The sequence below is a fragment of the Geotrypetes seraphini genome, chromosome 3 (genome assembly GCF_902459505.1).
Source record: "Geotrypetes seraphini chromosome 3, aGeoSer1.1, whole genome shotgun sequence".
Taxonomy (NCBI): Eukaryota; Metazoa; Chordata; class Amphibia; order Gymnophiona; family Dermophiidae; genus Geotrypetes; species Geotrypetes seraphini.
Genome location: NC_047086.1, coordinates 323,168,293 through 323,190,612, shown reverse-complemented (window position 1 = coordinate 323,190,612; position 22,320 = coordinate 323,168,293). Strand labels below are relative to the sequence as shown.

Sequence of the window (22,320 nt, the reverse complement as noted above, 5' to 3'; positions counted from 1 at the left end):
GATTTCACATATTCGCAATTTTTGGGGGAGGGAGAAAAAAGAAAAAAAAACAACAAACCATCATTAAGTCTTTCCCCCAGCATCCCGGCCTTACCTGGTGGTCTAGCGGGCTTTCGGGGCAGGAGCGATCTTCCTACGCTCCTGCCCCGAGCAGATCGCCATTAGGAAATGGCTGCTGTGAGTTCCCGTAGTCTTTCGAGATTACGACGGGAACTCCCTACAGCTATTTCCTAATGGCGATCTGCACGGGGCATGAGCGTAGGAAGATCGCTCCTGCCCCGAAAGCCCACTAGACCACCAGGTAAGGCCGGGAAGGCGGGAGGGAGGCGGGGGTAGGTCAGAGCCGGATATTCATGGTTTTTCATCATTCGCGGTCCAGCTCTGCCCCTATCTCCCGCGAATCCAGAGGGAGAAGTGTATAAAGAATTGGACTGAAAACAGTCTATTGTCTTTAAACATGTGAGCAAAGAACACCGCAGACAAGCTGAATAGCGTGCATATTGGCAGGTTAACATAGGTGTACTTAGCAATGAAGTACTGCTACTCATTTCAGATTTCTAAAGTAGAGTCACTCCTGGAAAGAAGAAAAAAAAAAAAGTCACAGTACCGACATCTCCAGATCCAAGTTTATTTATATCTTACTATCCAGCACCAAGGATAAAATCCTTCTGGGCGGCTTACAATCTAATCAGGTATACTAAAAATAATAATAATAATAAAAATACTTGCACACAAACAAAAGGAAATTTTACCAAAACCTATCAGCAATAAGTACACATTCACTTGGTTCATTCAGTGCTGTGGAACTCGTGTTCTATACGAAAAATAACATGAAAGACCACATAAGGTACATATAAGGTTAAAAGAACTACAGTTGGTTATAGAATAGCGGGAAAGATAACACACACTTTTGTATTCCAAAGATTTCTTGCACATCTTTTCCCATGGTACAGCTGTTTAAAAAAAAAAAAAAAAAAATCAATCCATGAATGAAGACGAGAGAGAGAGAAAAAAAAAAGCACACCTCTAGCCTGAACGAAATGAAATCCGTTAAACAACTGCCTGTACAGAGGTCGCGTTCAAGGTGGAAACCCGTTCCCTCGCCTCTAAGGAGTGTCTCTGGGCGGGCTGACAGGCAGGCGGCTCCCATTTCACGCAAATCCAGGTGAGGTGTCAGGTTCGGGAGCACAAAATCACCAGCTCCCCTCCCCCCACCCCCACCTCCCTGCGGCACTACGGCCTCAAATCAAAGTGAGAGGACGAGGGTAGAAGAGCGACAGAAAAAATATATATATATACGTTAAAAAAAAAAAAAATCCAGTTCTTGCTCTCTTTCGTTATAATGTGATGTAAACTGCTTAGGCGGCGTTATGATTGCTGATGTATCAAATAAAAAAAAAAAAACCAACAAACAGATACAACTTCTTTTTTTCCCCCAAGAATTAAAAATATAGACACCTCCCCTCAAGAATACCAACAATTTTATCAGATTTAACGACTAGATACACACACTTTTCTAATATTTACTAATGCCCATCGGTCAAAAAAAAAAAAAAGTGCATTTATACACATACTTGTGCAAAAGTACCTATATTTCAGATGCGTGCGCAGATTATTTTAAAGCAGGTATATTACTGTACACTAAAACACCTCTCTGGTCTAGACGAAGACAGAAAGTACCTTAGGCACGCGCCTATCCAGCCGCATAACTGGGCAAATAGTCCGCGGCACAAATGATACCTAGCCCGGGTCCTTGTTGCTCATGATCGCGCGCGCGAGGGAGGAAGAAAGCTGCGCTCTTTCACGGCTGCCCTGTAAACCGAGCGAACTCTTACGCCTCCCGCGGCTGTCTTCGGGTGCGATAGCGGTGGGGAGGCAGCAGAAAAAAAAAAAAATCTCTCTCGCTTCTTCTCGGCCCTCAAATTCTTTAGCAAACATTCATGCCTAAGGAAGGGTTGGAACAAACCTGAGCTGCTCTAACCGGTCGGACAGGTAAGGAAGCTTGTTGACACCGTTATATTTGCAGCACGCATGCTCACTCCCAAATTTCCTGGTGCCTCTTTCTATTCCACCTTATGAAACTTTCTGCTTTTTTTGTGTGTGTGCGTCTGTGTGCGCGCGCTAGCGGAGCCCTCCTGGATCAAAAGAGGCGCCGCCGGGGGAGGGTCGCGAGAGCTCCTCGATCTTTATTATCCAGGTCGACTCGTCAAGCGGCGCCGCGATCGCAGGGAAAAAAAAAAAAAAAAAGTAATAATAATTAAAAAAAAAAAAACCCAAAAACTTTTTGAAGAGTGGGAGAAGAGAAAAGAGGGACAGGGGGGAAGGAAGAGCCAGGTAAGCCGAGCCCTCCCTCCCGCACATCATGCCCAGAGCCTTCCTAGTGAAAAGGAAGAACTCGTTGCCCACCATCCGCACCTGGGCTGAGCTCCCCGATGAGGAAAGAGCGGATACGTACATCCCAGGTAAGAACAGCGCGCAAGAGGACGAGGAAGCGCCACCACAACCCGTGGGGGACGCCAGATCTACTAAGTCTCCTCCCTTCCTCCCTCCCCCCCCCCAAAAAAAAAAAATTAATCCCCAGACTGGGATTAGTATTATTTCGATTTCCCCCCTTCGTTCTCGAAGGCGAGAACAGCTAATAAGCAAATGCAGCTGGATTGTTGGAGCGCTTTTACATGCGCGGCTTAAAGCTTAATTCGGTATCTGGCGAAAAAAAAAAGCGCCTCTGCAGCTCCCAGAAGAGTTTAGCTCAGGTAGGCTCGCCTCATATTCTCAGGGGGGGGGGGGGGACTTTGGCAGGGCGTGATGTAGTTCTCTTAAAGTTACAAAAAAAAAAAAAAAGTAATGTTGGGGTTTAGGATTTTTTTTTTTTTCTAAACTGCACACAAAATGCACTCATTTAATTTTAAGTCGTGCGTTTTTCAAAATGATTCTGTTGGGGGTGCTAAACAGACACCCCCCCCCCCGAATTATCCACTCCCTGGACGCGCTGAAGGGTTTCTCAATACGGAGCTGCCTAAGCGGTTCTTTCAAGCAGGGATCCTTGCACAAGGGGGAAACCTGTCATTAAAATAACGTTTGTGCCGAGGAGCTTTCTTTCTCGGGAAGCCCAAACGGAGTTCCCTGCAGTGCAAAGGGGGGAGGGGTTCCCTCCTCACCACCAACCTAACGGAACTCCCTTCCTCCCCCCCCCCCCCCCCATCCTTGTGCCTCAGTCCACGGCCTCCATCTTCCAGCTCAGTTGTTGATGGGAGCTCAGAGGCTGGTCCTCTCGCCCACACCTTTCATGTCGCCAACGCCCTGCGTTCAAACAGCAGCGCAACCCCGACCCACCTGCTGCCTCCGCCTCCTTGCGTGAGCAGCTGTAATCCCCTGAAGCGCCAGATGGGGTTTTACTTATGTCATGCTCCAAAATTACATACGGTAGCCTCACCCTTGACCTTGCGTGTGCTTTTTGTTTTTTTTCCCCTCCCCCACCCCTCCGATTCCCATCCTAGTAAATGTAACCTGCACTTTGAAGTATGACGCCGAAGAGAATCGCTGCAGCGCCGGCCCCGAAGGTGAAATACTGAACCTGGAGAACAGCAGCAGCAGCAGCTGCGTTAGCAACGCCCCCTGCGGGACGGAGCAGGAACTACGCGATGCCCCGACCCCTGCTGCAACAGAAGACAGGCAGGGGAGCGAGGCAAAGGGACTGGTTCCAGCTCCTGCAGTCAAGCGCACACCTTCCAGATCGAAGATTAAGGTACAGTATTCAACTAACTCAATGAAATTGGTTTTTTTTTTTTTTTTTTTTATAAAACTAGTGTGCTGTGACCTAATACAATTTCTAGCTACCCATGCACCACAGCTCTGTTGCCAGAGGATGAATTTAAGAATAAAGTTGGCATACTTCAGTTTACATTCTAATATTTGCAGTCTGCAAATCAACCTCGTCTAAACAACAGAATCCGGACAATATTATCTCTATTCGCCTAAACAACCATCACTATCTACTATCTACTACCAATTTATCCTGGAAAAGTCCAGAACAACAATTGTAACTTAACGCATTCTTGATTATATGTACTGCAATGCTACTGGAAATGTCCAGTCTTCTAACTTGTAATCCGCTTAGAACCGCAAGGCACAAGCGGAATAGAAATCACTAATGTAATGTAATGTAATGTAACCTTCACTTTCTTTTTAAAATCACTTACTGTCAAATGATAAACATTTAACTTGGATCTCTTTTTGTAAGGAGTGTTGGAGCAAAGATTCTATGTTGCATTCATATTAGATAATTAACCACACAGCACTTAACTTCTTGTTATGGTGTTTTTGTACCCAGATGGGTACCAAACCTTAGTACAAATCCTAATTACATTCAGTGGTCCGGAATAATAATAATAATAACTTTATTCTATACCGCCACAATCTTGCGACTTCTAGGCGGTTTACAATCAAGGAACAAGGAAGTGAGTTACAATATGCAGATGATCAAAGGAAATATAGAGTGCAGAAATTTTAAGAAAGCAAAAATATAAATATACAGTTTGCTGAGCGAGAATATAGGTTATACAGTTTGCTAAGAAATTTCTGAGAGGACCTGTTAGGAAAAGGTAACGCATTTCAAAAAATACAGCGAAAAATTACAATATGATAATAACAATTTATATAAGTCGCTGAACCGTGAAGTTCTATGCGGACTTATGAGGGAAGAGGGAATGGATGAGATCGGGAGGACCTTTATTGTGGAGAGAGAGAAGAGCGGGTCAGTTGTCTAGGTATTTCAGGAACAGGTATGTTTTTAGGCGCTTCCTGAATTCCTCATAAGTGGTGGGTGAAAGCAATTGATCTAGGTCTTTACCCCATATGGCTGCTTGGTGAGAGAAGGTATTCATGGTATTTTTTAATAAGGGATGATAAGCCTTGAAAAAAACCTGATTTGGATGAAATATGTTGGCTCCTATATCCCTGAAAGGAAGACCACACTAAAAGCTAAGTATTTGTATAAACAAAGCTTGTCCAAAGGGGTGTTATAAAAACAATAAAATAAGTTTATCATTAAAGCTAAATAATAGCTCCAGTGAAGAGATAGTGCATAACGCCTAGGGCAATGAAAATCTGTGAGCCCAGGTGGTACTGCTGGGGATTGGATATTGGGTGTGAGGAGTTTAGGATATCGTCTACTTATCAGTCACTAAGAAAGAGCTATCAAGACTATCATTAATTCAAAACACAGCAGTTAGACTGATTTACGGATTGAAAAAATACGACCATGTAACACCGATCTATTATGAACTTCATTGGTTGCCTGTGGAGGCTTGGATTTTGTTTAAGCTGGGCTGTTTTTTTTTATTATTTAATATTTATTGAATTTTTCAATATAATCAAGCATAAAACTTGTACAGAAAGGAAATTCAGCATGAAATTAATACAATTGAAAAGATATATAAAAGAATATCAAATATAAGCATAAATTTCTACTCAAGTCCTCAATCAGATCCAAGAGGGGTAATAGGCGAATCAAAGTAATTATATTTAAACCAAGCAATAACTAGTTGAATGAGATTAAAGCACCCTTTCTTAAACTAAGCACTTTCTTTCTCCAGAGATGCAGTTGAGAGAAAGGTTGTCAGTTGAGATGGCTCAAAGAAAACATATTTATGAGAATGATAATTAACAACACATTTACAAGGATGTCGCAAGTAAAAGGTCGCCCCCAGAGATATAACACCAGGTTTCCTTAACAAAAATTCTCGTCTCCTTCTCTGTGTATCCCTAGCCAAATCCGGGAACATCTGAATTTTACAACCTAAAAATTCTTTGTGTTTATTTTTAAAGAAAAGTCTCAGCAACCAGTTTTTATCTGGTGCGAGAGCTACTGTCAAAAGTAAAGTGGCTGGGGTCACCAATTCTCTATCAGACATTTCCAAAATATTAGATATGTTCATTAAATCAGGTCCCATTTTCTGTTGTTGTTGGTCTTGAGTTTTATTTGGAAGGTAATAGACCTGCGTAAATGGTGGTAACGACTCTTCAGAAAGTTCCAATACTTCCGTCATATAACGTTTCAACATTTCCCTTGGGGCTATCATAGAAACCCTAGGGAAATTTATCAGTCTGAGATTATTATTACGAGAGAAATTTTCCATTGCCTCCATCTTCCTTCTTAGGTTAGTACAGTGGTGCCTCATACAACGAACTTAATTGGTTCCAGGAGCAAGTTTGTTATGCGAAACGTTCGTTATGTGAAACGCGTTTTCCCATAAGAATACATGTAAAAAAAAATAATTCGTTCTGCAGCATAAAATATGCTAAGATGACATAAAAAAAGATAAATTTTTGGTTATTATTTTTATTTAGATACATCTAAAAACATAATTGTTTTTTAAAACAACACACATTTTTTAAATTTAAAGACAGACTAAGTAGAGTCTAATTTTACAGTGAGAGAGGGCAGAGTCTCAGCGGCAAAAACTGGGACTTAACTGTTCATTTTTTTTTTTTTTCTACCGTGTTTCCCCGATGATAAGGCAGGGCCATCAAATAAGACAGCCCCCCCTTTTTAGAAAAAAATGTAAAATAAGGCACCCCCCCGCAAATAAGCCACCCACCGATACCTGCGCTTACTCGAATCGGGTGGTACGGTGGGTGACTCCGTGTGGTCCCTGGCACCCCCGACACGATCGGGGCAAGAGGGAGCTCAAGCCCTCTTGCCCCCCCGACTCCCCGACACGATCGGGGCAAGAGGGAGCCCAAGCCCTCTTGCCCCCCGACTCCCCGACACGATCGGGGCAAGAGGGAGCCCAAGCCCTCTTGCCCCCCCGACTCCCCGACACGATCGGGGCAAGAGGGAGCCCAAGCCCTCTTGCCCCGCCGATTCCCCAACTCCCCGACAATATCGGGCCAGGAGGGAGCCCAAGTCCTCCTGGCCACGGCGACCCCCTAACCCCACCCTGCACTACATTACGGGCAGGAGGGATCCCAGGCCCTCCTGCCCTCGACGCAAACCCCCCCTCCCCCCAACGACCGCCCCCCCAAGAACCTCCGACCGCCCCCCCAGCCGACCCGCGACCCCCCTGGCCGACCCCCACGACACCCCCAACCCCCTTCCCCGTACCTTTCTGTAGTTGGCCGGACAGACGGGAGCCAAACCCGCCTGTCCGGCAGGCAGCCAACGACGGAATGAGGCCGGATTGGCCCATCCGTCCCAAAGCTCCGCCCACTGGTGGGGCCTAAGGCGCCTGGGCCAATCAGAATAGGCCCGGGAGCCTTAGGTCCCTCCTGGGGGCAGGGCCTGAGGCACATGGTCGGGTTGGGCCCATGTGCCTCAGGCCCCGCCCCCAGGAGGGACCTAAGGCTCCCGGGCCTATTCTGATTGGCCCAGGCGCCTTAGGCCCCACCAGTAGGCGGAGCTTTGGGACGGATGGGCCAATCCGGCCTCATTCCGTTGTTGGCTGCCTGCCGGACAGGCGGGTTTGGCTCCCGTCTGTCCGGCCAACTACAGAAAGGTACGGGGAAGGGGGTTGGGGGTGTCGTGGGGGTCGGCCAGGGGGGTCGCGGGTCGGCTGGGGGGCGGTCGGAGGTTCTTGGGGGGGGCGGTCGTTGGGGGAGGGGGGGTTTGCGTCGAGGGCAGGAGGGCCTGGGATCCCTCCTGCCCGTAATGTAGTGCAGGGTGGGGTTAGGGGGTCGCCGTGGCCAGGAGGACTTGGGCTCCCTCCTGGCCCGATCGTGTCGGGGAGTCGGGGGGGCAAGAGGGCTTGGGCTCCCTCTTGCCCCGATCGTGTCGGGGAGTCGGGGGGCAAGAGGGCTTGAGCTCCCTCTTGCCCCGATCGTGTCGGGGAGTCGGGGGGGCAAGAGGGCTTGGGCTCCCTCTTGCCCCGATCGTGTCGGGGAGTCGGGGGGGCAAGAGGGCTTGAGCTCCCTCTTGCCCCGATCGTGTCGGGGAGTCGGGGGGGCAAGAGGGCTTGGGCTCCCTCTTGCCCCGATCGTGTCGGGGAGTCGGGGGGGGGCAAGAGGGAGCCAGGCGGAGAGAGGGCAGTTAAGCGCAGTGCCTGCGCGGAAGGATGCAGCTCGGGCGACTTCGTTGTGTGAAACGAAGTTCGTTGTACGAATCAAGACATAAAGTTCGTTGTGCGCAGCGTTCGCTGTGCGAGGCGTCCGTTATGCGAGGCACCACTGTATTGTCTTTAATTAATGTCTCAGTAATTTGTTGGGAGACTTTTAATTCTTGACAGACATTCTGTACTGAAGTTTTTGAGTCCTCAAGTCCAGTCTTTAAATTTTTAATCTCAATTTCATGGTTATTAAGTTTCTTTTCTAATTGTTGTAATTGTGGGTTTATAGATCTTGCCAAATTGGCCACAAGATCCCACAGAGAATCTAATGTAACCTCTCGGGGCTTCTCAATTTGAAAAGGTTGTAATTTTAATTTGGTTAGCTCACCCTCTGGCAGCGTGTCTCCTACGGCAGTCTGTCGAATTCTCTCATCCCCCACCGCTTCCTCCTCAGTCTCCTCGCTCAGACTCCTCTGCACCGGCAGGGAGTCCTGCCACACAGTTCCCCCGTTGTTCTCCTTAGCCTCCGGGAGGAGGTGAACTCCGACCTCAGGAAGTACCTCCTCTCGCGGGGAACTGGTTGACTGAGGGCGTGGGGGAGGTGCCCTTACTTCGGGGCTCAACGATGTCTCCGGCCCCATGGAGAGCGACACAGATGCGCCTCCACCATGCGTCTCCCGCGGGGAACTCCCCGAAGCTGTTGGCGTGCCCTGCATTCTCCTCATCAGCTCCTCGATGTTTCCGAAGACGGCCGTTCTGGAGCGCTGCGAGGCTCCAGCAGCGCTGCGTCCCCTCCTCTTCGGCATTATAAACCAGGTAAATAGTTGCAGTAGACAAAGATATTTTAAGGAGCTTCAGGGAGAGTGAAGCTCAAACAACTCCTCGTGCGGCCATCTTGGAGGATCCTCAATTGCTCTTAGCTGGGCTGTTTTTGTTACAAGGTCCTCTATGGCTCAGCTCCAATCTATTTGACTGATAGCTTTATTATAGCCATACATAAAAATGGTAGAAAAACACATACTTTGTTTAACTTTCCGCCTGTAAAAGTAAGAAATTCCTTAATCATGTTCTAGCATTCCAGGCAGCTTCGCATGAAAAGGAATTTCATTCATTGTTGCTTTCCGCTGATTCTTACAAACATTTCAGGAGAAAATTGAAAACCTATTTTTTTTTCCCTTAAATATTTGACTAATTAATCCATTCTTTCTATTTAATATGTTATAATTAACAGCGGGATCTGGATAGTCCCTGCTGCCACCCATATACACCCACTTTTTCACCGACCCAACCAACTAATAAACAACACACAGTAATATGGAACATAGCCGCAGCTCTTTATTAATCCTTAATATTAAATAAATTAACTTTGCATATATAAACATCATTAACACATTGAATCTCAATTGAACAACATCAGCAGGCTCCTCCCGAGCTACCCAGTGTAAACATCAACATATTGCCCCCGACCCCGCCACAAAAAGCAAGAGTCTGAGGGGTGGCATGACCTCATGTCCCTTTAACCCGGGTCACCTTACCCCAAGGCACGGCTCCCAGCCGGCCCACCGCTCATCGCCGGATGAGACCCCAGTAGCTCTGGAGACCCGCCCTCCCGAGCTACGATATCCGCCCACACAAGGGTGGGTGGGTGGGAGAAAAAAAAACGCCCTGGAGGACTCTAAAACACAAGTCCTCCAAGGTCCCAGATTTATAAACTCTCCCGTGCCATCACTCAACCCACTGGCCCAATCCTTTTCATGCCTTTTAGCGCGAACCACTCCCTCCCTATTTCTTCCCTTGCTCTATCCCTGCAACTGTCCCTCCCCACCCAGCTTGCCTCACGGGTGACACAGGGGCCTCCCAGCCCCGTGTTACAAAACGCCCATCGAGACAAGCTCTCGGGCTACTCGTAACGTAAGGTTTGGTACACATCCAGGTGAGCACACTGCCGCTGCTCTCATGTGTACGCATAATAGCACCTTACAGCAGTGTTTCTCAACTTGGTCCTGGAAAACCCCCTTGCCAGTCAGGTTTTTCGCAAAAAAATCAAAACCCATCTATTCAAAAAATTTATACAGATGTCATAACTCGAAACTGGATTCCCCTCAGCATAACTCCCCCATCCTCCCCCCTTCACCAGTTACCCTTCTCTCCAAAGCCTCAAGCATGTCAACTGCTTCCCTAACTGTATATATACTGGAACTGCACTATCTCCTATTTGTACAGCATCCCGAATTGTAAACCCACAGAAATAGCCCAATCTTCCCTACCGTATCTCATTCCCTAAACTGTACTGCACCATTCTTCTTGTAACTCTTCTGGAAATGTCCAGAAGTCTCTTTTGTAATCTGCCCAGAACTGCAAGGTTGAGGCGGAATAAAAATCAGTAATGTAATGTTTTCAGGATATCAACGTTGAATTTGCATACACACGGCCTCCATTATATGCAAATGTATTCCATGCATTTTCATTGCGGATATCTTGAGAACCTGACTGGAAAGCGGGTACTCCAGGACCGAGTTGAGAAACACTGCCTTAAAGTATAGAGCACACATGCATGTAAGTGGTGCTGTTCTATGCAGTCGCACATACATACCTGCACATGCCCAGCTGCTTTCACAAGTGCAGAAAGACTGTAAGGCATGAATAGTCAGGCCATTCATAACAGTGGAGTAAGTGTTTTAGGCACCTTAGCTAAAACTTCAGCCTTTAACTTTTAGACCTCTAAGCTCTGCCCTCCACCTCAGGTCTGATAATTAAACTCAACAATTCTGCATAATAGTGTCAAAGTATAATAGTGTAAAAGCAAAAGCGTCCAATAACTGCAGATGCTCTGGGCCACACCCTGGGCAATCTGCCTAATGGTTAAATTGACCATAATACCAATTACTAAGCTCTGTGGTGGCTGTTGTACAAATTGGCGCCTTATTTTAGGTGTCCCAAAAGGGCGCACTTAATGCTATTTTGCCTAAACCGTTAAGGAACATTAGTGCAAAGCTGCAGTGGTGCACCATGCAACGTGTGCAATTGATAGGCTTCTGTCGGTTGCATGCATCATCATGGGATGATAAACTCCTGATAGGACCAACTCCGCCCACAAATACACCCGTTGATGGTTGTCTGCTAAAAATTGAGACGCACTGTTTATAGAATAGTACCTAGCACTTATGCATGTTGGTGATAATTATTGGCACCATCCACATGTGTTAAACACTACTGTTCTCTAAACTACGTAGACATAGACTTATAGAATTGCCCTTCACAAGCCTTTTTTGTCCCTCAAGGATTGGTTGATGTTATGACCTGTGACATTGAATATTCAGAGTAGCGAATGGCACGGGGACAGATTTTTCCCTGTCCCCATGGGAATTCATTTTCCTGTCCCGTCGAGTTTTTTTTTCCTGTCCCTGCCCCGTTCCTGCAAGTTCTGTCCTCATCTGCACAAGCCTCAAACACTTTAAAATCATAAGTGTTCAAGGTTTGTGCAGTGAAAGCTGAGCTTACAGGAATGGGACGGAGAAATTGAGTTCCTCCAGGGACAGGGAAAAATTTGTCCCCCTTGTCATTCTCTAATTTAGAGTAGTCAAAAGAATGACCCTAGCTACCACTGTGTTACTGAGCAAGCCTATTGGTTCCCTTGAAAGATCCCAGTGATCTAAAATGTAATCTATATAGTACGAAGTAAGGAGGGGCAACCATTAAAGCAGTGGGAACCAGGGTTCTAATTCCACCTCCACCACTGACACACCCTGCCCCGATCACTAGTTCCTGTTGCTTCAGGTATCCACTCGGATCATAAGCTCTTTTGGGAAGGGACTTGTACGTGTACCATTATACAGCACTGTAGAGTTAATGCAGAAAGCCATGCTGAAGAGCTGCACATACACAGCTTTGACTCAAAATTTGTCTCCTACTGATATCAGGCTTTAAAGGTTTTTTTTTATATAAGGTACTGGTAAATATAACTTTAGATCCAGGACAATGATATGTATATATAAAAAATTAATAAATATCCACAGCTTCAGGACAAATCTTTTTTCATTTTTTTTCAAATGGTATCAATTATCACCAGACACCCTTCTGCAGATTTTTAGAAAATTCTTATTAATTCCAATTCATGATCATTCAACTTTCAAGTTTATTTATGGCTTGATATACCAACCATCACATGTATCTGGACGGTTTACAATATTAAAAATTTGAAAAATCGAATATAGAAATTTGGTTAACATAAAATAAAGAGGGGGGTAAAACTAGGACTATAACAAAATTAGACTTATTAGAAATGAAAGGAACTGGGGAATAGGGAAGTTTTAATTATAATATGTAAATAAAAATAAAAGGAAGGATAGAGGGATAGGAAGTAATAATAATAATAATAATAATTATTAATTATAATATGTAAATAAAAGGAAGGATAGAGGGATAGGAAGTAGTAATAATAATAATTATTATTATTAATTATAATATGTAAATAAAAGGAAGGATAGAGGGATAGGAAGTAATAATAATAATAATAATAATTATTATTATTATTAATTATAATATGTAAATAAAAGGAAGGATAGAGGGATAGGAAGTAATAATAATAATTATTATTATTATTAATTATAATATGTAAATAAAAGGAAGGATAGAGGGATAGGAAGTAACAGAAGGGAGATATTGATAATGAAGTAATAATCTCAGCGGCTAAACCTGTTCAGGCTTAATGTAGCTGGCCTCATCGGTTTTCCTCCACCATCCTTAGTTTATAAACTTTCTAGCTTTTTTAATTTAATTTTAAATAGTGTCAAAACTATAACTTATCTTTCACTTTATAAAAGCTGAAACAGGGCTCTGACATGAATCCACGTTTCGCTGATTCGCTTTTTCAAGGAGCAATCCCGTTAAGAAAGATCCGCTGCCAGCCTTGTACCTTGGGTTAAGCACTACTGTTCTCTAAACTACGTGGGCACAGACTTATAGAATTGCCCTTCACCAGCCTTTCTTGTCCCTCAGGGATTGGTTGATGTTATGGCCTGGGACACAGTATTCAAGGCTTAGGGCTCCTTTTAAGAAGGTGCGCTACGGGTTTTACCGCACGCACCGGATTAGCACGTGCTATAGCGCGCGCTAGCCAAAAATCTACCGCCTGCTCAAAAGGAGGCGGTAGCGTCTAGTGCACGCAGCATTTTAGCGCACGCTATTCCGCGCGTTAAGGCCCTAGCGCGCCTTTGTAAAAGGAGCCCTTAGTATTCAACTAGCTGAATGAAATATCCTGAAGATACATTTGCTAGAGTGCGATAGTCCAGCCATACAGGAAGTGCTTTTATATAAAAAAAATTATACATTTATTATATATTATAATGTTGTTTTTTTATTTTGAAGCTGGTGTTGGACTCTGTACATTTTTCACAACTCCGACTCTGAAGCCACTGCCCCGGCAGTAAGCTAATGAGATGCTAATTTCAAGCCCTTGTGTGCTAATTGGAGAAAGTCTGCTAGACACATGCGCACAAAGTCTGTTATGGAGACAGACATGGGGGAAGCCACTGCTTGCCCAGTATTGGTAGCATGGAATGTTGCTACACCTTGGCCAGTAACACAGTGGTAGTTAGGGTCATTCTTTTGACTACTCTAAATTAGAGAATGACAAGGGGACAAATTTTTCCCTGTCCCTGGAGGAACTCAATTTCTCTGTCCCATCTCCGCGAGTTTTGTCGCTGTCCCATTCCTGTAAGCTCAGCTTTCACTGCACAAACCTCGAATACTTATGATTTTAAAGTGTTTGAGGCTTGTGCAGATGAGGACAGAGCTTGCAGGAACGGGGCAGGGACATGAAAAAAAAACTCGACTGGACAGGAAAATGAATTCCCATGGGGACAGGGAAAAATTTGTCCCCGTGCCATTCGCTGCTCTGAATATTCAATGTCACAGATCATAACATCAACCAATCCCTGAGGGACAAGAAAGGCTTGTAAAGGGCAATTCTATAAGTCTATGTCTACATAGTTTAGAGAACAGTAGTGTTTAACACATGTGGCTCGTGCCAATAATTAGCACCAACGTGCATAAGTGCTAGGTACTATTCTATAAACAGTGCGTCTCAATTTTTAGCAGACAACCATCAACGGGTGTATATGTGGGCGGAGCTGGGCCTATCAGGAGTTAATCATCCCATGATGATGCATGCAGGTTTTGGCCAGGTACTAGTGACCTGGATTGGCCACTGTGAGAACGGGCTACTGGGCTTGATGGACCATCGGTCTGACCCAGTAAGGCTATTCTTATGTTCCTATGAGCTGCGGTCTATTCATTCTGCACCTGTCCAAACAAAATGAAAATGGCAGCACTCATCTGAGCCTGTTCCAGCACATAAATATTCAGTCAAGTAAATACAAATGGGGACAACGAACTCAATACTATTCAAAAGAATTGAGTGATTAAAGAGAGTATGTCCAGTTCAATAAAATAATCACTCTTAGGGATCCTTTTACGAAGGCGCATTAGCGGTTTAACGCACGTAATAGCGTGCGCTAAACTGCCAGCCGTTACTGCCGCCTCCTCTTAAACAAGCGGTAGTTTTCCGGCTAGCGTGGGGGTTAGCACGTGATTAAAAGTCACGCGCGATAAAGCCATTATTGCGGCTTCATTAAAGGAGCCCTTAGTCAGCTCAAATTGTGATGTTTTCAAAGATATATCGACTACTGATGAAACTTATGCTTAGAGACTTTAAGGCAATAAACAGGAGGGAAACCCCCCCAACACTACTGCCTCACCACCCAATCATCACATGCTCAAAAGGTTTTTAGTTGATAGCAAAACTGTTGAATTTTTGACATAATATGCCTCACAGGCTATATAATTTATTATATGCACTTATAGTTGAGGACTTAAATAGCAAACTTATCTTTCAGCTTGCGGGTTCCAATTTAGGCGATGTTGTCTCTACAGCGTTACCAAACTTCTTACAAGGTAGCCAAAAGATGATGATAGGAGGAAGTTAATCTATTGAGACAACATCGCCTAAATTGGAACCCGCAAGCTGAAAGATAAGTTTGCTATTTAAGTCCTCAACTATAAGTGCATATAATAAATTATACAGCCTGTGAGGCATATTATGTCAAAAATTCAACAGTTTTGCTATCAACTAAAAACCTTTTGAGCATGCGATGATTGGGTGGTGAGGCAGTAGTGTTGGGGGGTTTACCCCTGTTTATTGCCTTCAAGTCTCTGAGCATGTTTCATCAGTAGTTGATATATCTTTGAAAACATCACATTTTGAGCTGACTAAGAGTGATTATTTTATTGAACAGCACATAAATATTAGCTTCCCAACGATTTCTTTTCACACACACAAAAAAAAGGCACTTATCACTTTCGTTTCAGCATTTCTTAAAGCTGTCATTCTGCTTAGCTCAGCCGGCACACTTTTCTATGAGACACATTTTAAAATGATCTTTAAACTCAAGAATCACAGTCACATGTGTGGTTATATAATTCTTTATAAAGATTCAGACTCCTGAGGCAGGCAATTGCGGCCGAACCACGTACGTGTCAAGTCTTAATCACAATAAAGGGATTGAGCATCACAGGTCACCTTTATCTGTTTTTCTTGTGCTTCTACTGTGTGAGGGTAGGATCTCCATTTTTGTTGTGGCGACTTATCATTGTTGTTCAGATATGCGAAGGAGCTGTTGCCTTCCGTCTGCCTTTTTAAAGTTGTAGGCGCTTTGTTCTGGCCACTGAAAAAAAGACATTGTTATTTAAACCTTTGAAAAATAGCACTAAATCCTCTAGACCAACCCATCAACATTGTCCCAGAACTGACAAAAAAAATTACCCGTGTTAAGAATATAAGAATTTGCCGCTGCTGGGTCAGACCAGTGATTCATTGCGCCCAGCAATCCGCTCAAGCGGCCCCCAGGTCAAAGACCGTTGCCATAACCGAGACCAACTCTACTAGTGTACTTTCTGGTTCAGCAGGAACTTTTCTAACTTTGTCTTGAATCCCTGGAGGGTGTTTTCCCGTATAACAGCCTCCGGAAGAGCGTTCCAGTTCTCTACCACTCTCTGGGTGAAGAAGAACTTCCTTACGTTTGTACGGAATCTATCCCCTTTTAACTTCAGAGAGTGCCCTCTCATTCTCCCTATCTTGGAGAGGTGAACAACCTGCCTTTATCTACTAAGTCTATTCCCTTCAGTATCTTGAATGTTTCAATCATGTCCCCCCTCAGTCTCCTCTTTTCAAGGGAGAATAGGCCCAGCTTTTCTAATCTCTCACTGTACGACAACTCCTCCAACCCCTTAACCATCTTAGTCGCTCTTCTCTGGACCCTATGTGTTGCAGAGGAATATTAAATGGCCTCATTACCATTCATCTTAATGTGTTGTCCATTTGCATCGTGCAAATTCACCCCTATGCTCTCCTCTTTTCTGCATTGTGCGACCAGTAGCATGCACGTTCACTCTGTGGTAACCAAATGCTTCAGCTCACGGTAGCGCTCTTTTGTGGCTCCTGTACTGGTAGCACTGCAAAAATCCTAAGCATTATAGGGGAATAGCTATATTCTGTTTTTCCACAAGTGAGCAAGCACTAGAGAAAAACAGCGGAAAGTAAACCTGTAATCGTGGTGTGGATAGACTGAGTCCTGTTCTTATCGCATCTTTAACTAGGAAGGACTTTGTTCCTTGTATTTTTATACTAGGCCCTGGGTGTACCTTCCTTCTGTTTGCCAACTTCCTTCAGTTCAGAGAAACAGCTGCGGAGCTCTTCCTTTATGACTTGACATGTAATGATAAAATTCTTGTGCTGCTTTTGTCAGTGCAACCATGACAGATATACAAGCTGGGTGTTTTTACAGGGATGTATTTCTAAGGTGCTGTATTCATTCTACAGGGAGAAATGACAAATTTCACTAGAGACTGCACAGTTATAAGGTTCTGAAGAAATGTTTCAGGAGCTGAAGACCTGAATGTGAATATCTTTTTCAGCGAGTACTGTACACCAACAGCTTAACCCTGCCTAGGTTAAAGACAGGCAGCCAAGTGCACGCACATAGCTGCCACTTCATAACTGTTTCCCAAAAAACTGTAAGAAAAGGATTTTTTTGGTGAATCTATTCTCCTAATCTCTAGTGACTTATATATAATTTGCCTTTTCACTCTTTGAAGTGTGAAGAGCGGAGTTCTGCCGATAAAGCAGTTTCCCAAGAGCAAACGAGTGTCTTAGTTTAGCATCCTGTCACTACAGTTTATTTTCAAGCCTTTGGCTGTAATCTGTATATTATGCACACAAATGAAACACATACTCTGATCTGTTAATAACTTTGGATTTGGAGGGGTTGGGGTTTTTTTTTTGCTTTTGTAGGCCCTTTTTTTCATTCAGTTTAAGACGCAAGTCTCATCTCCAGTCACCCAACAATGAAAAAAATTCACTTGATCTTCACATAGCTTCTAACCGCTATATAAAAACAGTAAGCAAACGGTGGAGAAACAATAAACCTCAGTGGTTCACTGCGGAGATCTCGGACCTCGTTAAAAAGAAGAAAAAAGCATTTATCTCTTGCAAACAATCAGGAAAAAGGGAGACAAAAGAAGACTATCTAGCCAAGTCTAAAGCTGTCAAAACAGCAGTCAGAGAGGCCAAACTCCAAATAGAAGAGAATCTAGCAAAGAACATTAAGAAGGGGGATGAATCCTTCTTCAGATATATTAGTGACAGAAAAAGAAACACAGATGGGATAGTACACCTTAGGAAACCAGACGGGAATTATGTAGAATCGGATTCCGATAAAGCCAAACTACTAAATGAATACTTCTGCTCAGTCTTTACCTGGGAGGCGCCAGGGTCCGGTCCACAGTTGCAGACAAGGGAAAGCTCGGAAGACCCGTTTCGGAATTTTGAGTTTACGCTCAGCAGCGTCTACTGTGAACTATCAAGACTCAAAGTGAACAAAGCCATGGGACCAGACAATCTACACCCCAGAGTGCTTAGAGAGTTGAGTGATGTCCTGGCGGAACCGTTATCCGCGCTCTTCAATCTTTCCCTAAGTACATGAAGAGTCCCGTTGAACTGGAAAACAGCTAAGGTCATTCCACTCCACAAAAAGGGATGCGGGACGGAGGCTGCGAATTACAGACCGGCGAGTCTCACATCAATAGTGAGTAAACTTATGGAAACACTAATTAAACATAAATTAGATACGATCCTGAACGAGGAGAAACTACATGATCCCCATCAACATGGATTTACAAAGGGAAGGTCCTGCCAATCCAATCTAATCAGCTTCTTTGACTGGGTAGCAAGAAAGCTGGATATGGGGGAGTCCCTGGACGTCATGTAATTGGACTTCAGTAAAGCTTTTGATAGTGTCCCACACTGCAGGTTATTGAGCAAGATGGGGTCGATGGGATTAGGTAAAACATTAACTGCATGGGTCAAAGACTGGCTAAGCGATAGACTTCAGAGGGTGGTGGTTAACGGTACCCTCTCCGAAACGTCGGAGGTGATCAGTGGAGTGCCACAGGGCTCTGTCTTGGGCCCGATCCTATGTAACATTTTCGTAAGAGACCTGACTCAGGGGCTTCAAGGTAAAATAACATTATTCACAGATGACACCAAACTATGCAACATAGTAGGCAAAAGCACATTGCTCGACAGTATGACGCGGGACCTACTCTTACTGGAACATTTGTCCTCGACTTGGCAACTAAGCTTCAATGCCAAAAACTGTAAGGTCATGCACCTTGGCAGCAGAAATCCGTGCAGAACTTACACCCTAAATGGTGAGACCTTAGCTAGGACTGCAGCAGAACGAGACTTAGGAGTGATCATTAGTGAAGACATGAAAACTGCCAATCAAGTGGAGAAAGCTTCATCCAAGGCTAGACAAATGATGGATTGTATCCGTAGAAGGTTCGTCAGCCGGAAGCCTGAAGTCATAATGCCATTGTACAGATCCATGGTGAGACCTCATCTGGAATATTGTGTACAATTCTGGAGGCCGCATTACCAAAAAGATGTGCTGAGAGCTGAATCGGTTCAGCGAATGGCCACCAGGATGGTCTCAGGACTCAAGGATCTCCCGTATGAGGAAAGGCTGAGTAAATTGCAGCTATACTCGCTCGAGGAACGTAGAGAGAGGGGAGACATGATTGAGATGTTCAAATATCCTCAAACTGTATTCTCTATTGTCATGTACCATCCTGGAAATGTCCAGTTCTCTTCTTATGTAATCCGCTTTGAACCGCAAGGTACAAGCGGAATAAAAATCACTAATGTAATGTAAATATATCACGGGCTGTATCGAGGTGGAAGATAATATCTTTTTTCTTAAAGAACCCACGGCCACAAGAGGGCATCTGCTGAAAATCAGGGGCAGGAAATTTCATGGCGACACCAGGAAGTATTTCTTCACCGAAAGGATGGTTGATCATTGGAATGATCTTCCACTGCAGATAATTGTGGCCAGCAGTGTGCCAGACTTTAAGAAAAAAATGGGATAGGCATTTGGGATCTCTTAGGGGAAGAAGTTAGGGGGGATGGGTCATTAGAGTGGGCAGACTTGATGGGCCGTGGCCCTTTTCTGCCATCATTTTCTATGTTTCTTTCTCCAAGTTCTCCTGATAGCACTGGAACCTTTGATATGGTATCAGCATTCTTGGAACCCATCTTGCACTAACCTTGGACATGGCAAGTTTTCATGAATTATTTTACAAAACTGTATCTGCTGAGATATCCATTTCTTCAGCTATTTGGGAAACCTTCATTCATCTGTCTAACAAAATCAAATCTTTGACTTTCTGCCACAGACTGTCCAGTGTGAAGAACTTCAATGGACTCTGTACCCTACTTAAATTGCTTGCTCCAAAATTTTACTTTGTAGGATGATGGGACAGACTCTCCATAAACTGCAGTCATGTATTCATTGATCTCCTTTGGCTTTTTTCCTTCTTTTGTGAGAAATTTTATCACTGAATAGTGCTCCAAATCTAGCAGTTTTTTTTACTTGATTTGCACGAGGACTCTCCTGACATCCTGTCTTTTGGAATGTGAGACTCGCACTGATCTGCAACTATGCATGAGTAACCTTGAGACAACATGTAGACTTGTTTCAACATACTGTACTTGCTACTTTCTTTCATACTCAGGTCAACAATTATTGAACACCCCTCTTAGCTTCATAAGAAACCAGAAGGTGAGGCAGTTACTCTTAACCCCTAGTTCTTTAATCTTACTTACACATTGTTTGTAACTTAATTTGCAATTTAGGTGCTAACAACCAATAAAGTGATACCTGGTGTCAATTTGCACTAATTTGCAGTTCAATGCATAACTGCACTTACTGGGGGATGCACAAAACTTACCGATCGATCAGATCGGATTCCCTGACCTGATGCACAAAACTGTTGTCTGAGTGTTTTTCCCCTCGATCGCCCATTTTCCAATCTGATCCAATCCATGCAAATTAGTAAACCCCCATGCAAAATAGCCAAGTGATTGATGCACTAACATTGGTTGGCTATATAGCATTGGGTTTTACCGATCATAAAACCAGATTGCTCTAGACCTGTCAGTAACTGTGTTACCAACTGATCTGCCTGTTTTGTTTTGTTTTTTTATTTTTATTTTTCAATGACACAGATATGTTGCATGTCTCTGGGAAATGGTGATTAAAGGAGCAGATCTAAAATGTTGACATGTCATGAAAAACTGGCCAGTCTGCAATAGTTAACTATTTGAACTTCTGCTGCTTTTTTCATATAAAAGGATTGCATTTGGATTATTATACACTTCTCCCTCCGTATTTGCGGTTTCAGCATTCACGGTTTCAATTATTCACGGTTTTTAGCTTGCTGGCTCCTCCCCCCCAATTACATCAGCTTGCATAGAGAAATTGCTGATTCCAAGCGTTTACAGAGAAAATCGCCGATTCCCAGCACTTTCTTCACCGTGTTTTTGCCTCTCCTTCAGGTCTCTCACCATGTTATTCGCGGTTTCACCATATTCACAATGGTTTTTAATAGAAAACAGCGAATAACATATGAAAAAGTTATTTGCGGTTTTTCTGTATTTGTGGTTCTGTTAATCCCCTATACGGAATACGGAGGGAGAAGTGTATTACAAACTGCTCTAACAGAATTCATTAAAACCACATTTGTTTTGTTTCTGGTGACTTTTCTCCATATATGGCCCATCTGCTGGTATTCTGGTCATTTACATATGGTCTGGTGCCTGAATAATTGGCATCTTCTTTGTAAAATTACCTTTATACAATAGCCCTTCCTCCCCCCCCCCCAATAGATGCCTGCTTGTACTTCCTACCTTGGCAGCCTGTTATAAAAGTTGTTCTTAAAACTATTTACTGACAATAGAGAAATCTTTTTTGTAATCTGAATGGGAGTCATTAGGCTTTCCATGTTTAAGCCTGGATTCCGTTCTCATTCTAAAATGGTTAAACAACACATACAAAACATAGAAACATAGAAAATGCCGGCAGAAAAGTGCCACGGCCCATCTAGTCTGCCCACACTAATGACCCACCCCCTAACTTCCTTTAAGAAGAGATCCCACATGCCAATCCCATCTTTTCTTAAAATCTGGCACGCTGCTGGCCTCAATTACCTGTAGTGGAAGATTATTCCAGCGATCAACTACCCTTTCGGTGAAGAAATATTTTCTGCTGTCGCCATGAAATTTCCCTCCCCTGATTTTCAACGGATGCCCTCTTGTTGCCGTGGGTCCTTTAAGAAAAAAGAGATCTTCTTCCACCTTGATACAGCCCGTGACATATTTGAACGTCTCGATCATGTCTCCCCTCTCTCTGCGTTCCTCGAGTGAGTATAGCTGCAACTTAACCAGCCGTTCCTCATACGGGAGATCCTTGAGTCCTGAGACCATCCTGGTGGCCATTCGCTGAACCGACTCAACTCTCAGCACATCTTTTTGATAATGTAGTCTCCAGAATTGTACACAATATTCCAGATGGGGTCTTACCATGGATCTGTAATACTGTATATTTTAAATGTAACTAATCAGAGAAAATATGGTGTCTGGAAAAATAATAAGTTTGCATGCTATAACACCGGAGTTAGAATTGTATTAGTTTTCCACAGAGACTCTTCAGGCACTGAGCTGTCTTCTGTTTTATGGAGAATATCATTTTTGGTTACTGATACAACCTTTATTTGTATCTCTTATAAATTACTGTAATATTATTTATCTGAACTGTTCTAAGTCAATGCTGTGTAAATTGCAAACATTACATAATACAGCAATCAGCTTGATTTTTTTTGT

The 22,320-nt window shown here is 43.9% G+C and overlaps 1 protein-coding gene and 1 long non-coding RNA gene across 2 annotated transcripts in view; one reads left to right on the top strand and one right to left on the bottom strand.

The window, feature by feature from the left end:
* Positions 1 to 614: 614 nt before the first annotated feature.
* LOC117356751 lies at positions 615 to 1,918 on the bottom strand. Its single transcript, XR_004538704.1, has 2 exons — positions 1,681 to 1,918; positions 615 to 953 (listed from the first exon to the last, which is right to left on the bottom strand). It is a non-coding gene; the product is annotated as an uncharacterized LOC117356751 (long non-coding RNA).
* A 152-nt stretch (positions 1,919 to 2,070) lies between these two features.
* OVOL2 (ovo like zinc finger 2) overlaps positions 2,071 to 22,320 on the top strand; it is a 67,246-nt gene continuing 46,996 nt past the window's right edge. Inside the window, exons 1-2 of the mRNA XM_033936375.1 lie at positions 2,071 to 2,462; positions 3,498 to 3,745. Of these exons, the coding sequence (XP_033792266.1) occupies positions 2,363 to 2,462; positions 3,498 to 3,745 (348 nt within the window). The 5' untranslated portion in view covers positions 2,071 to 2,362. The remainder of the gene's footprint in view (positions 2,463 to 3,497; positions 3,746 to 22,320) is intronic.